At 41.4% G+C, this 17,506-nt stretch overlaps 1 protein-coding gene across 1 annotated transcript in view; it reads right to left on the bottom strand.

The window, feature by feature from the left end:
- LOC112682625 (hemicentin-2-like) overlaps positions 1-17,506 on the bottom strand; it is a gene marked incomplete at its 5' end in the record, with an annotated part of 38,212 nt that overhangs the window by 4,283 nt on the left and 16,423 nt on the right. The window contains 7 exon segments of the mRNA XM_025553287.1: positions 1,500-1,746; positions 2,227-2,348; positions 2,882-3,241; positions 4,103-4,343; positions 5,829-5,986; positions 7,676-7,906; positions 8,292-8,501. Coding sequence (XP_025409072.1) covers positions 1,500-1,746; positions 2,227-2,348; positions 2,882-3,241; positions 4,103-4,343; positions 5,829-5,986; positions 7,676-7,906; positions 8,292-8,501 — 1,569 coding nt within the window.

The following is a 17,506-nucleotide window of genomic DNA, read 5'->3' as shown; positions in this document are numbered from 1 at the left end:
AATAATAATAATAAAAATAATAATAATAAAAATTATAAAAATAATAATAAAAATGATAAAAATAATATAAAAAATAACGTTTGGATGTTGAGCTCGTTTTATTCTTACAAACAAGCAATTATACACCTACGAAGAAAAACTCTTCGATATATTTAGTGACTTTTTCTTAATATTGTTAAAAATATACACAACAAAGTGTTTGAAGTTTCTAGAAACTAATTAGAAATTTTAACAGATTTAACATATTTGTTCGTGTTGTGATTTTATTTGTCATCCATTTATTATAGTATCCGGAGTCTAAAAATAATATTTGATAATAAAAACCGTATAAGGAACCACTCGAAAAGTAAACAATATGTTTATTGACACCGATAATTAGCAGGCGACTATATGGTATATTCGAAAGAGTAAGATGTATTTTGTTTTAAATTACTTTTGAACATTTGATGACCCGGGAAAAAAATTAAAGTTTAATTGAAGGTCACAGCTACGTTGCGTGTTTGTATTATCTTTATCTATTTTAACAAAGTTCTAATTTTATTCATTTAAATACCATATATCTTAAAATTCGTAAATTAATGATTTCCAAAGTTTTAATTGCGAGGTTATTCATTAGTATTTGCATGTTTTTAAATTTACTTTTTAAAGTATTTATATACTCGTACAAATAGTGCTAAGTGATCAGAATGTGACCGTCACCATCCTAATCCACGTCAGCGTATGAATGTTCAAGCTTACCGTCAAAGTGAATATAAAACTACTTGTAATAATAAATATTAAGCATATCGAGTGCGTGGAATGCAAATACATGACACAAAATAAAAATAAATAAATAATAAAATAATGGATTTGCGATAAATGCTTTAGTACGATGCACAGTAAACTATACATGCGTTGATGCGATCGAAAAGCGTAGATTACTTTGTGTAACTAATCAACATAAGGTGGCCAGTTTAAATGAACGTAAATCCAGGACATTGAATTCGCTTTCGCAAAAAAGCTCTAAAATCATGAAAATCGATTGATATATTTTGTTTTATTACTCAAATGATGTCATTGAACTGGTGTATTTATTTTTTACTCGAAAAGTTACTATCGAAACGTTTTAATATGAAAATGGAAAATAGTTTTTAACTTTGTAACAAACCAGAAATTCTTGAGATCCTTTTAAAACACCCTTACGCGTTTACCTATAGCCTTGTGGTAAATAGCTACAAAAGGTGAATACGATATTCACGGACGTTACGCTTGGATATTTTTTTTTTTTTTTTAAAGATGCTAAAAGTACGTCGATTATAATATCCTGCGACAAACTCAAACGATTAAACATAACAATGTAATGTTACACCGCATGTACGATAAGACATAATATTATATCGTCTACACCTCTCAGTATTATAGTTAATACTCTTGTTCGGCGGTACACACACGTGTAGGTATACGCGTGCGAGTGATACGAGTAAAATACATCGTGTGTAAGTAGACCGGGGAATACGTACCGGAGAACACGACTTCGGACGACCAATCGGACCAGCCGTAGTTGTTCTTAGCCCGGAGACGGGCCACGTACGTGATGCCGTGTTGCAGGGTGGGCGGCACGAGAGCCGGTTCACCGGCCTGCTGCTGATTGTGTTGGCCCTCGCCGAACGTGTACGACATCGTATACCGGCGCTCGTCACCCGCGCTACTGCTGGGCTCGACCACCTGAGGCTGCGGCCGCACATCCGTCCACGAAGCCTGCGAGTCCTGCGCACGCAACGTCAAATCGGTCGTTAGGCTACTACTGTTTAGCGTGTCCGTCCCGCGGACCGCAGTAATAACGATTAGAGAGCCTATACGTGTGTCGGGGAAAGTGGCCGCTGGCCGCTTATCGATCGATACGGGCGGCATCACTGTTCGTTTATCGTCATCACGGATCACAAACGCCGCGTCGGCGCGAACTAAACTCAGGTCCGCGCGGCTACGGGTAGTCGACCGAATTAAAGTGTTTAAGTGATTTAAACGAAAAACAAAAAATAAATGAATCACGTTGGGTATATAACCATTCGGGAGTACTACATAATATACGTATTAATTATAAATTGTTACGATTGTTTGGACGAACGTTTATCGTTAGAACCGATCAGGTGTACGGCCGCACTAGTTAGTGGCCACCCCGTGACGTGTATAGGCCCTCCGACAATAGTGATCACGACGCGCGGTCGCGCGCCGTCTAAAACCACGTACCTGTTGCTGCTTGTACTGCAATTGGTACTCGGCGAGCGGCGACGAACTGTCCACGATCCATCCCAGCTCGGGCGTTACGGCCTTGACTTGCACGTAAGACATCTGCGGTCGGGCCGGCGAACCTGAAACGCGCACCGGATCGTCAGTCGTCGTTCAAAAACAATAATAATGTCGAGAGAACTATGTGTCGCAACACAGCCGATGTACGCAAAATGTGCGCGTGTTGTTCAAACGTTCACGCGGCTCGCCGGCGGTGCACTCGGGGGGAACGGTCACCGACGGACGAGTCTAGAGATACAGCGCACGTACAATCGAAAGGTCTGTACAACGAATTCTTTTTAAGGATCAATGACGTTTAAAAAAAGAAAAAAAATAAAGTTTCTGTGCCACGGATTCGATTTCATCCCGGTACATAACATCATCGTTTGTCGAGTATTTCAAATATTAGATCTATTACGTACCGAAATGTTATGGGTAATATTATTCCATATTTTACGCGTTACGCAGTATTAATTGTTGCATACGTTTCGCACACTAAAAACGGAAATAATCGCATTTGGTTTCGGTGAAATTTCCGTTTTTCTTTTCGGAGAACCGTCATGAATTCGTTATTAATTTCGACCGTACGTCTGTATAGTGTACCATGGGCACGCACCAGTTAACGTGATGAGTTCCGAGTAAGTGCTGCCAACCCTGTTTTCGGCAATGCACCGGTACCGGCCAAAGTCTTGCGAGCTCTCCACTCGTTTCACTTTCAAAATGTAATTGGTTCCCGCGGGCACCGCGCTCCCGTTGCCCGCTGCGACGGCCGCGTTCATCTGCCTGATGAACTCGTACCGTCCGTTGGACGCATCGTTAACCAGCTGTTTCCACGACGACGAATTGTCCGCGGCGATCATTTCTTTTTCCCACGACACCTTGGGCTTGGGGAACGAGTTGACGGTGCACGTCAACACGGCTGGGTACGTTTCGCCAGTGTTGACGACGGGTCGGGGAACCATCACGTTAGGTTGGTCTGCGAAAAACGATCGAACACATCATGAACACTTACCATCAAGCACTGCCTCGTAAATCGGTGGTTCTCGGCCGGGATTTGATTATTTAGGCTAACCGTTCGAAATGCATCATGAGTTGTACGTACATCGTTTTGGCGGAAAATTAACTTTGACCGTTTGGCCGGAAGAGAGTGAAACTCCTAGGTCGGGCGAGATACAATGATGGGTGAATAGCGTTGCTACATGGGTTTTTTAAACTCAGAAACAGTTTATACCATTCGATTTATATCTCCAATGGTGATGGATATAGAAGAAAAACCTGGTTTTTTAATAAAGTATTATGTCCTTTTAATGGTCTGACTTTCGCACCAAAAATACAATGCACCAAAATCATACATATCAATTCACAAATCACTTCACAATATTATGCGATTCGGGCTCATTCTCTCAGACAATATCCGCCCTTTAATCTACGGTCCGCGACACTCATGTCAGGGGTCCACCGCGCGTTTTCCCGTTTGCGCGCGGATGTAATCAAAGTATACGAACAATTTGAATTAGAACGATATGGTTTTTCTTAATCAACTCGCGGTACCGTGGAGAGAAAAACTCGGGCCCGGGGGTATATCTTATTTTTTTCTGCAGTGTTCATTAAATTCTTATCATTAATGTGTTTGATTTTTAATAATTTGTAGTTCCTAATTTTCGGACCCGAGGGGATCATCCCTTCCCCCCTTCTCGTCAGGCCTGATCGTGGCATCAAAGATTACTCTTACAGCGGTCCGCGTGCCACCAAAGGTCTAGAACCGCTGCTATAGGCTATGTACGTATAATAATTTTTATATTATTTTTATATATTTTTTTCGGTATAACACACTTACAATCGATTTCCAGTTCTATTCCAGAACGGGCGGAGTTCGCTGACGTCCCGTCTTCCGAAACGGTTACCACGGAGGCAGCGTTATGCGCGGTGCACTCGTAATAACCGGCGTCGCGGTAAGCGGACACCGTCTCGATTCGCACTTCGTTCGTGTTCGACACCACTACGGTCGCGGGCGCTGTTGAGCTCTCCAGCCCCGAGGACTGTTCTGCGGCATTGACTTGCTGCTGATTGTACTTTGCCTGTTAATAATTGTACGTCAATAACTGTAGCTATTATCAGAGATGGAACTAAGAATTTTTACGCCCGGGCAAAATATTAAAATTACGCCCTATCGTAGACCAATAGTCAGGCGCGGATTCAGGGGGGGGGGCTATGGGTGCTCGGGCACCCCCTGTCGCCTTGGCCACCAACAAAATAAATTTATATTATAAATTATGTTATTTCTTATTTTTCAAAATAATAATAATAATAATAAATAATATCGGTTATTCCGTTATCGGAATTTAAATAATTTAATATCAGATATCAAAAATAGATTTTTAGGTCACGGACACGAAACGATTATGTATTTACAATATTTAATACCATTTTTCCTACTTGAAGATACAGATATCGAAAAAATTATTAAATCGGCCAAATTTTATATCGATGATCTAATTGGCTCGATAGAAGAGGTTAGAGGTGAAGTTACTTTGTGGAAACAATTTTGGAAATCCCAATTAGATAAACCTAAAACTGCTATAGAAGCTTTGACTCATGCATCTGAATTTTATCCTAATATAAAGGAATTGCTAAAAATTATTTGCGTTATACCAGTTACCGCAGAAAGAATATTTTCCTCACTTCGACAAACAAAAACATATTTAAGATCAACAATAGGAGAGGATAGATTAAATGGACTTATGCTTCTTAATATTCATAGGGATATTAAAATTACTCCAGAGGAAGTTATTGAAGAATTCAATGAAAAACACCCAAGAAAATTACAGTTACAATATATGTAAGAAATTATTGTTATTTTTAAGTTTATATTTAATAAATACTGATGTATGAAAAAAAAGTTAGCACCAATAAATCAAATAGAAAATATTAATTTAAATAAATAGAAAGGTGTAACAATCTTTTTTTTTTTGAGCACCCCCTGTCAAAATTTTCTGGATCCGCGCCTGCCAATAGTCAAATATTCTTCTCGAGAATTTTTTTTCTTATAATTTATATACTATCATATTTATAGAGTTTTAACCCAATAACAGTATTTAACAAAGTTAAAAATATAAAATTAATTATTAATTATAACAAAAATGACACCCTCTAACATTTAACGCCCGGGGATGAATCCCCGTCTTCCACTCCCTAGTTCCGTCATTGGCTATTACACATACATATACGCACGTACGCACGCACGCGCACACACATACACACACTATAATCCGTGAGCCAGTTTAGTTTTAATGACCAGTGCTAATTTAATATAAGGCATAACCTTTAATTAAAAAAAAAAAAATTTTAAACATTCGGAGAGCATATTCTTCAGTTATATTTAATTTTATTTAATGCTTTTTCGTCTATTGAATGCACAGTGCTGAACTTATTTCCACTCCGTATTAATACTCGGTTGACTGGTAACTCCAAAAAACTGCAGCACAGATACCTTAGGCATGCCCTCTTAGACATGCCTACTACACATACACATGTATGCATTGCATTGAATTATAAGTACTAACCCTTTTTGTCCATTGCACAGTGGGTTCTGGATATCCCGCCACATTACACACCAGCTGCACAGGATCGCCTTGTTTCAACGTGATTTTTTTCACTACGGAGGCGTTCTGTTGAGATTTTACACCACCCGTTGCCTGCACCGACAAGATCTTGGCCGGGTCTAGACGGGGAATGATATCATGAGTTAAAGTGAAAAATAAAGCAAAAAATGCGCGCGTTGATCGGTTACACAACGATTGACTGCGGATATATGTTTTACCGGCGTCACCTGCGGTTTCCGAAAAAACAACCATTCCATTATCAACCGAATCTCTGCGGTTAACAACGGTACATCTTTCACCTTGAGACATCAGTATAATCGTATCTTAACATCTATTATTATTAACAACCAGTCTTGGTTTATACCATTTTTTCTCCGATAAGAAATAGTATGATGGTCGACGCATTATTATTATTCGTTTAACTAAATCCAAGTTTTACATAAATCAGTTTTATTATACCGCTTTCGATTACTTACGAATAACTGAATATTTTATTTCTGGATTTATACTAGCCCCAAAAGTATTTTTAATGTACAGGTCAAAAACATTTCCAAGTTTATACCATATTGGATTACACATATTTGAAAACGTATATATTTGTGTAATATACGTAATAAAAGTACCTAATTTTATTACAGTCAGTTAATTAAGTTGTTACATAAAGTTATATAAATATATTTATATTATGCTTATTTGTAAAGATATTTAAATCCTTATAAATCAAAAAATTATATACACTTGTAAATTCCTGAAAGGTGAATGGGGTGCTTATAAAATAAATTTATTATTGTTACATTTGAAATAAAATGTAATATGGAGTAAGATAGTTGACGTTACTAACATAAAAAAAAAGAAAATATCTATGGTTATGATCAAAATTATATATATGTTATATATATACTAAAAATGTAAAACCTTACCTATATTATGTATATATAAATATATTATAAATATGTCGAAATAAATGTAATTATTTTATACATACCTATCTAAGTAAAAATGGGAAGAAGTAAAAAAAAAAAAAATTCTATAACGAGCTACTGTGCATATAAATAGTAAAATCATTCAAAATGATTTCATAAATAATAATATAAATTATGAATATGTTAATAAATTATAGAAAAATAAATCATTTTATAAAATAAAATAAAAATTAAACTCATGGCACGCCTAGATCAAAACCCTCACAAATAAAAAATATATTATTTTCAGGAATTTGTTTTGAAGTCACTAAAATAAAATTGAATTAAACTAAAATTTTTTATAATTAAAAATATACCTTGAATGTACATTGAAAAATATTATTAAACTCGTATGTTCAAAATGAAATATTTCATACAAATCGTCTTTGTAAATTAAAAATAAATAAATAATACAGCAATGGTATTATTGCGATCGTTTTAGCGATTTAGTTTTAATATATAATAAAATTAATAACTACCAAAATAATTTTAACAATAAAACGGGTTTCCTGGAGCTGAAAATCTGTGATTTAGTAAAAGTTTAAGAACAAAACAGTGTTATGTAATTAATATTGCTAAAAACTGATGGTTTTTTTGGTTTTTGTCATCATTCGGGAACCCAAAAAGTAATTTTTAGTCAGACGGTGATTATGATCACTATCGATAGATAACATATTTTACATTTATCTTCTAACCTTTCCCGCCTTTCTTTCCTACCGCAACCAAACCACCCATAACTAAGATAAAAGTACCCTAATACGAAATCGCATTCACGCTGCAGATGTCGATAGAGTGGCGCTTAATAACAATACAGAAATGGTAATAAAATACATAATAAATACTGACGTGTGACGCGAAGGGTGTGCGTTATCTTAACGGGGGGTTCAGACGTCATCTTGCACGTATACGATCCAGAGTCCCATCGTGTTACTAGCTCGATGACCAGAGTGTTTTCCACGAATCCGGATCCCTTTGGCGCCGGTGTTCCTGCTTTGACTCTAGGGTCCGTCGTACTCGAAGAAGTGTCAGTCATTATGCTCTTGGTGCCATTGATCCATAATAGCGCAAATTCGTTTGCTGTAATAAACATAAAAATAAATCACTGTATACATCAAGTGGTCGTGTGTATATTTAATACGACGTTAGAGTATAAACGGATGCGGTAGGATTCGGATAAAGGCTAAAGGATCGACACGGAGTCGTACGGCGAGATATGTACGACGATCGACGTGTAAATATGTTATGCACGAATTGAGAAATTGAATGTATTGTGTTGAATTTAAAATACACATATTCAAACCGTGTTTACTCACTCATATTTGTCAAGACACGGGAGCAAAATATTAATTAGATAAAGCGCTAATAAATTCACTAATAAGTATTTTGGGTTTTAATAAAGACTCGACCGCGTGTAAGCTTATTTTATTATCAGTTTACGACCAATTCGGACTATGATACTCACCGACTTTTTCAGGCACCTTGCACGGGAGATTTACAGTCGTGCCTTCGCTCACATCGAACGTAAGACCTGTTGTTATAATGGCCGGTACAACCGTTTCCTTGTCGTCTTCTTCCACAGAACTTTCCAAATCGTCGTCCTCGCTACCGTCAGGTCCGTCGTTCGGGTAATCGGATTTTTCGAGCGGCTGTTCATGGAGTACTCGGCATTCAGCTAAAAGAAAAGAAGACGACCGACATCAGTTAGGGTTTTTAAATCTAGGTCGACAGGCGAGATATCGATCACCTAAACGCGTCGCGGAGGGGAAGGGGAAGATCTGTGTTTCCGGACCGAACAAGATGCAAACTGAGTTCGTGCGTGTTGCATAAAACGAGTGGGCCCATAGGCGAATCAAAGGTACAATTGTATCCCGAGCGTACGATCCATGTGAGGCGGACGGCGGTTCGTTTATCCCGCCGCGGCCGACCGGAAGTGCCGGATTACGGATATAACAACGGTAAAATAGAAAAGAACGGGAAACTTCGGCTCTCGTTCGTGCGAACCGTACACGAGCGGTATTTACACGTGGTCTGCGGTTCCATATACGAAACGCGACGACGATGGTGTCGGCCGCGCTCACGTATGCGCGTACGTGACGCCCTTTCCGCCGGCCGCGGCGGTTCCTTATACGACTGCGGTGTGGCTGCGGCGCGAATATTAAAACCATCACGACCCGGCGCTGCGGTTCCCGGAGGCCGGAGAAGGACCGGCGCCGGCACCTCCGTTGCGCGCGTCTAACAACATTCCCGGACGCCCCCAGACGATATCCGTGTGGCGCACAATACCCGGGGTACCATTATTGTAATTATCGTTATTATATTATTGTTTTCGCGTCCGATTGTTACACAACCCGACACGTCGGTGGGGCGGAGAACGCGCATTGTTTCGTCGGCGGAGGTCCCCCCCCCCCCCCCCGATCGTCGACTTCGACAACAACGATAATAATAATGCGTAAACGTAAGGGCGGCGGCGGCGGCACGGGAACAAACACGATCGTCTCGATCGCACGAAAATAACGTCATCATCGCCGCCGTACGATTGTAATGATTATTACGTTACGATAGCAGCGGCGCGAGCGCGCGTTTGTCCGAAGCCGCCGCGAGTGGTCGTCATTTGAATTTTAAACAAGACGCGGCGACGCACGTTTGCAACCCGGCCACCGGGATCGCGTGATCGCCGTTTACACGGGCGACGACGCACTCGAACGCGATTACATTATTATCGCGTTGCGAGTGCGCGTAAAAGGTTTTGCGATGATTACGTACGTGCGGCCGCCTTATACGGACATGCACGAGAATTATGACGGACACGCGCGACGAATGCGAGCCCGGCTATTATCGTACGGTGCACGACGCGACGATGACGGGCCGGCCGCGTGGTGGTTCGGAGAAAGAAACCGGTGGGAAAAGGGAACCGCCTCGGACCACCGGACCCCGGGGCCCCCTGTTCTGAACGGCGTACGAACCGTTTTCGTTTGGAAAACCCGATTTTCGTCCGTATACCGCTTATTGTTCTTGCATGCGAATCATATCCGTACTTACGGGTCGACGATGCGGATTTTTTGTACAAAGTAGAAAAGCCTGTTTTGTACACCGTACGAATGAAATAAATTATCATACACATACCGTACGAAGTGAATGCACTGTTGCGGTGTCGGACTAAAAAATTGTCCGAAGATTATTGGTATTACCCGTTTAAAAGTATTACTCCTCGGATGCCATATTATACGGGAAATAAACGATGGTGTGCACCATGTGAATACCGGTTCACATAATCACTTAATATAGTTTCGTTTATAGACGGTAGGGCGAAAATTGAAGATCTGAATCCGTATTGCGTATAGTTAAGTATTTTAGTAGTAGGTACAACTATTTTAAACGAGGGTGATCCGCCATTATTTATTTATTTTTTCCATCTTGACTGACAGATGCAGACTTAAATTCCGGTTAATTCCGTTTGCCATTTTAAATAATTTCACTTTCAACACCTTGTAGTGAGACCGAGACATAAATTTATGAATGGTTTGATCGATTTTTATTTGTGCATTTCACTCGTATATAAAATGTACATATATCTTTAGGTAATCAAACTTCTTAAAAGTACTGACAAGATAATTTATATATATATATACATACATAAAGACTTTTTAAGATATAGGTACCTACCCGCATTGGTATAGCATTAATCGAATGATTAGAAAAATTAAAAACAATTCCCTCCACTCAACATTTTAATAAAATGTTCATTATTTAATAAATTAATAACAATGTATGAATGATTAAGTATACCAAAATATATACCATTACTTGAGCTATGTTATCTATTAGTTATTACTTATTAATTATTATACAAGTAAAATCATAAGTTAAATTACTATCCAAATAACAAATTTAATAATTATAGTTAGATATTATATATCTACTTTGAATTTTAACATTAAAATAGGTATAATCGAAAAATGTCAAGCGCCACTAGCCAATGTTAAGTCTATTCATATAATCATAAGTTATAAATGTCACATACTCGCATATCGCGTGTCAATCAAAACCAACATTAATTAAATCATTAACATTAGGTTATTTAGTTAATTTAAATAGTGATTTTCATAAAAAATATATAATTAAATATTTTAAATGTAATCGCGATTCCTAATTTTTTTATTTTATAACGAGGCACCAATTGGTAATTTAGGTAAATTACGTAAAATGTACATATAAGAACAATGCCGCGTACCTAGTTTTGAGGTATGACGTATAGAAAATTGAAAACATTTTACACTATTGCCATTCATAATTATTCGGCGATTAATTGACAACTAAGCTAAAGTTGAATTAACTATTTATTTATATGCAGTTAATATTCAACTATTTGACCATCGCGTTAGCGGAGTAAAATTGTTTTTCCTTTCCATTACAATCATTGTCCAACGCGAAAAGATAAAAACAATTTAAAACTACGGAAAATGTACATACATTGTGCACGTGTTCGTGGCACGGATAAGTTACAGGGAAACGTTTTAGATTAGCATTTATACGAACGAATCTAACGTACGGAAATGATTCGTACGCCGTTCAGCACAGGGTCCGTGCACCGTAAACCGATTTCTCGTGCTATTTATTATTGCCCTGCTGCCGTTTTACAGGTGTAATCGGATTTCACGGTGCTGCTCGTTCTCTCCGCGGGGCGGCATCGATACAATACGCGTAATATGTAACGCACCACTTTACGCGCGATCGTGTCGCTGCTCGATCCGCAGCACGCCTACGGGCGCGAACAAATTCCGTGTGCCGCCTCCTCCTGACCCGTATGCATTGTAGAGCGCGGCGAAAAGAGAGACCGCGTACAGGAGCGAACGGGGAAAAAAAACAAACGGACAAAGGTCATCGCGGTACAAATAGACCGTTGGACGGGTGTTGCGCGTTACGGGTCGCGGTGATATTATTACGATTGCGCAGCGTAGACGGGCATACCCCGTGCAAGGGCAGCGGCAGTACGGAGTAACGGCCCCGATAAATTGTTGTTATTCGCCCGCGTCGATCATCAATCTCGCGTACGCACGCGGACGGCCCGCGCGATGACCGCGGATAGGCAGACGGCGGGCACGCGCGCTGTTCGCCGTTCGCCGCCACCGCGAGGGCGTAGCCCGCGGCCATGACGGTCGGCGTAATTCAATCAACTCGGCCCGCATCCCGGGGTATCGGGTACGCGCACGCCGGCCGGTTAAGGGCGTAGTCCGACGGGCCGCGCTTGCCCGACGGCCCGGCACCGCTTGCACGATGTTTATACGCGACCGGCAAAAGTGTCCCCGGCGGCTGGCGGGTGAACACCCTTTGCACACGTGCACCGCGTTCGGGCGAGCGCCTGAGCACGCATCGCGCACAGGTAACCGACCGCGGTGAAGAGTTGTACGCGCGCGCGTAACACATGTGTGCCAAAGGCGTGGCCAAAAAAACGTTATACCTCGCCGAAGTCGAGCGGCGATCGTCGGTGTGACCCAATGACCTCCCGGCGGACACGAACGGCGAGGTCTCGCGCGCGCCGCGAAATGTCAACGGCGACAAATGCCATGGTACGACCATGCGACGGCTGTTCGCGCTGACAGGTTCGACGACCTCGGTCGCGGACGGCGAGGGGAGCGAAAAAAAAAAACACGAAATTCCTCGGCGATCACGTCGTCATCGTCTATTTGTTTTCCCCTGCCCCTGCCCCGTCGCAGACGCGACACGGGTCCGACGGTGTACCTACCGCCCGCCGACTGCTTCGACACCGGCAACGTTCGCGCACGTACGCTTAACATGCGTAACACCGCTAAGCGGTAATAAGACTTTTTTTTTGACGTGCACGCGAAATGCAACTGATGCGCGCTCGTACGTTCCGCTCAAGTGATGGGGGAGGGGGGTTCCCTCACTCTCTCACTCTCTCTCTCTCTTTCGGAATTTTCGCGTAATTTTCCGTTTCTCTCTCATAAAGTTTTGAATTGTTTTGGTATTTTTTTTCGCACGGCAGCGACGAGCAAATATTTTTCGCCGCGCGCGCGCTTTGTGTGCGATACACGTGACCGCGACGGGGCTTGTTGATAGCACGTACATTATATATGTGCGTCTACGTTACGCGTGCGTGTGCGCCGAGCATATTATTTATTATTTATTATATTATCATTTATATTGTGTACCGTGTATTATTATTGTTGCGCGCGGTCGCGAACGATTATTCGTCGTCATTATTATTCGGTGTACGATCACTATATTGTTGTTCGATGAGAAATGTACGCAACGGCGAACGCGCGTGATGTCGGCGCCGAGAGGCGATGGACGGGGCAACGGGAGAAGGCCCTCCTCGTAACGCGTCTGATCGCACAACACGATTTGAATATTGTATTGACGAGGCGGCCGAAAGAATGAGATAATAAAAAAATAATCAACGGACCGCGCGGGGGAGAGACGCGCGCGTCCGCGCAGTGGTAGGTGGCCGAACCGAACGGCAGCGGCGGGACGAGATTAAAGAAGAGCGATCTGCGTTATGTAACCGCCGAAATTACAGTCGCGGTGGCGTACGAGCAACGCGTGGCCGGTACACGTCGGTAGGGAAAGAGAGAGTGCAACTGCGCACCGGCAGACCGAAACGAAAACATATTTTATTCTATTTTTTTTGTCGAGTGCCGCGCATACGGAGACTACAAGATATTCGAGGAGAACGGAACACGCCAGAACCGACTGCTCGCGTCGATGGGAATTGGATGCAATAATAATAATAATGACGATCATAACGATGACTCGACGGATGTGAACGGATCCCCTACCGCACGTCGAGCGGAGACGGGGCTGCACCACAACGGCGCGCGCGGGTACATAATGAGAGCGCACTGTTAATTACCACGGTGGTGTACGTACACGCGCGCACGCACATGTGTAATACACACACACACACACGCGCGTTCGCGCGCGCGCACACGAACGGGTCCAAGTCAAATGGACGTAATGTGCGCGTGTACATAAAAACGCATAGAGCACGACAACGACGAACATATGTGGACGGGAACGAATACATTACGACGACGGAACGGGACGCGCGCGGGGGATCGACGACGACGGTATCATGCTGGTGGCGATGATGAAACGTCTGTGGAATGCGTGTGCCGCGACAATGACGCGCGGTGGGTCGGGAGGGCCCGGGGAGTTGGCGGAGTTCTGGCGGATGATTAAACGGCGCGTTTTTAAGCGCTGCCGCGTCCGAAGCTGCGCCGCATGATCACGACGCGGCGGAAGAGGACGGACGGGGGAAAAACACGAGCGCGACGACGGTACGGAGCGCGGCGTTACTCGAGGAGCGTACACGCGTTGGTTCTCGTCCGGCGCGGGTGTCGGGGGCGGCTGCGGTAGAGGTGACATCATCGTGCGCGCAACAAAGATCACTCGACGACCTCTGCGACGTGTACGACGTGGTCACTACACGTTTTACGACGACAACAACGACCGTAGCGGCGAACGGAACTGAACCCGTTAAAGTCTTTACTCGTTCGGAATAAACGCACGCCTGCGGCGTCCGGAGACGAGAAAGAGGAAAAAACGTTCAAAAATAATACGATTTCCGCGCCGCTTAGAGGGGGTCTATATTTACACATGCGCTCGCTCTAACCGCCGTACGGCGACGACGACGACGATACGTTTATAATGATGCTTTGCGCGTGTTAAAAAAAAACACCCGAACCGGCGTCGACGATCGCATCGCGCGCGCGCGCCGAAGAGGTGTCGCAAGCGAGGCGTAACGACCGTGCGGCATACGTACACGACACCCATCGCCGTGCGATGATTGATGAAGACGATTGATGGTGGTGGTGGTGAGCACGGTGCCGAGGAAACGTCGAACGAGACGTTTTCGAGAGCGCACTCGACACGATGACAACACTTGCGCACACTTCGAGACGGGGAGAACGAGACCTTGTCGGGAAAACGATAATTATTACAATAAAATACGAGCGGTTTTATTCTCATTACGCCCTTTTGTGTTTATGTACACGCGCGAGTACTCGTTATGATGATAGGTCCCGCGCGTTATTTATTTTACGTTATTGCCGTGCGACGCAAGAGGATGAAATAATCGTTATGACACGGCGGCGGCGGCGGCGGCGGCAATGAACGTCACTGGTTCGAGCACCAAGTGCTCGGTGACAATTAATGAATAATTATTGAACAATAACCGTACGGCGAAGATTTCCCGATCGGTGGTGCGTGCGAAGAACAAAATAACACGATCAATCAACTACGTTACTATCTCGAGTGGAAAGTTATCCATGTAATATTACGATATAATATCATACTGTCTCTTGACAACGTGCATCGACGATTTAACATACGCATTATCCTTGTGTAGATATCGCCGGCGACTCCATAAAACGCGTAATACTCAATAATACGAAATAAGATAAATCGACTAATAAATAACGACATATTATTGTTACTGCCGTGTCAACACAAGTGTTTTATTATTTTTTATTTACGTTTTATCGATTGGCCGTATTGACCGTACGCAGCACATGTACACAAAACAATATACCTACTCTATGCACACATAAAAATTTATAGACGTATTGATTTTACTGTTGTTTTTCTTTTTATGTCGCGGTTATTTTTGCCAAGGCTCTCTAATCAACTCTAATTATTGAATCGCATAAAACAAATTTGTTGATTCGAACATTTACGATACGTACAGCACGTGCGGCATAGAAGAAATCTCATTGTATATTTGCATACATTCTAGGCATACTCGAGTAATACTAGGAACAATTTTATATTTCGACTACGTAGGCACATTTTAAGTATACGTATTAAAAAAAAAAAAAAATGTATATATTTCTATACATACATTATTTTAATACGATATTTCAATCATTTTTTCCAAGCAATTTGTCTTTCTCGCAGAATACGCTTTTTATTTTTGTATGTTCCGATAAATTATTCGTATTTAATGCGTTTTGACATTGGATAAAAATGTAGTAAAATATAAATGAAATTTATTAGCCTGTTGAAAACTGTAATATAATAAATACGAACGTTTTTAGTCTACGATTTTATTTTAGTTCGTCCGGTTATTACTGATGTGTAAAAATAGATTATGAATGAATGTATAATATTTATAAATGTAAAATACTAGGAGACTCTGTCTAGAGACCCTCGGTTGACTGCAATAACACTTGTATAATATAAACATAAATATTTTAATATGATGAACTACATACAAGATCATGATGATTTTCAAATGATCAAACGAATCACACAAATATGCTAAGACTGAACATTTTAAATTGACAAGTAATTTTAATTATTGTAATAAAACTCTATTACTATGATTGAAAAAAAAATGTGGGACCTCTTTTTACTCAGATCAAGCACAAGACGTTTGACCATTGTTTGTGTGAGGATAATAGTATACAATTTTTAAATATTTATCGTGCATCATACTATAAACACTGTATGAATATCGAATACTATTGTCCTGAATTATTCAAATCCATTATACTATTCTGAATATAATTCGTGGTTTTCATAGAATATTATTTTACGTTTTTTTTTTTTTTTTAAAAAAAAGCGTTAACATTAAAGCATCTACACACATGCAATAAATGAAAACACAATAAGCACATTTGTAATGTATGAATTGTGGATAACCTTGCTAAAAATGTATTAAAACTGTTATTTAAAAATTATATTTTCAATATTTCTTTTAAGCATTTCCCAATATATTACCGTAGTTATTTAATAGTACAATTTTATAGTCTTACGATAATACTCGTGTTGTTTTTTTTATGATGGAAGCATAAACAAAGGTATGGACATACTATGGTGCAACAGTAGGGATTAAGGTTGTTCAAAATGTTGTTCGAACACGAACAACAACGAACGACGATATGATAATAAAATATGTCTTGACGAAATCTCGTAATCGGTGAACCACCATTATTGACTACAAACCGATACGTTTTTTCTTTGCAGATGACAAATATAACGAAAAAAATCCCGCGCACGCAAATATTTTTTTTAATTACGAATTCGCGAGAACCGAAGATGGGACGTCGTGATCTAGTCCGATTACGTATACGAGTTACACGCTCGAAGCAAAGTTTACCGGTCAAAGTCCGCCGCTGGGTCACCTCGAGGGAATCCTCACTGTGTTCGAGGTACAGAAGAAAAAAAACGATATTCTCGAAGGGGAATTGATCGAGTGGGCGCGTTGACGAAAAAAAAAAAAACCTACCCTTTCGACCGTGTCCCGCGCGCGCATACAATAGCACAATTATTATTATTCGCGGGACGGCGGTATGTTTACAACAAAAAAAAAAAAAAAAAAAAAATACGACGGTGGGTAGGATTACTGCAGCGGAATCTCGGTAATTCGAAACTGTGAACGTCTCGAGAGGGAATAAATTCCTCTGGAAATCGCCACGTCGAATGTACGATTTCTCGGTAACCGGTAATGGGGGTTTGCACCGACGGCAGGTTTCTCGGTGCCGGAGGGTAGGTAAAAACCGTTTGAGTAGTCTCTGTTGAAACGACGTCGACGACATATTATTTCGGAAAACAGCGATGTTTCCAAGTGTACTTCACTCCGACCCCGTGATTCTCGTCACCCTCGTTGGGTTATTGTTCGTGTACTGATACCGATTTTGCTTTATTGTACTACAT

The sequence above is a fragment of the Sipha flava genome, unplaced genomic scaffold (genome assembly GCF_003268045.1).
Source record: "Sipha flava isolate LNK unplaced genomic scaffold, YSA_version1 103_pilon_pilon, whole genome shotgun sequence".
Taxonomy (NCBI): domain Eukaryota; kingdom Metazoa; phylum Arthropoda; class Insecta; order Hemiptera; family Aphididae; genus Sipha; species Sipha flava.
Note: the sequence above shows the minus strand (reverse complement) of the source record. Positions and strands in the feature narration are given on the sequence as shown.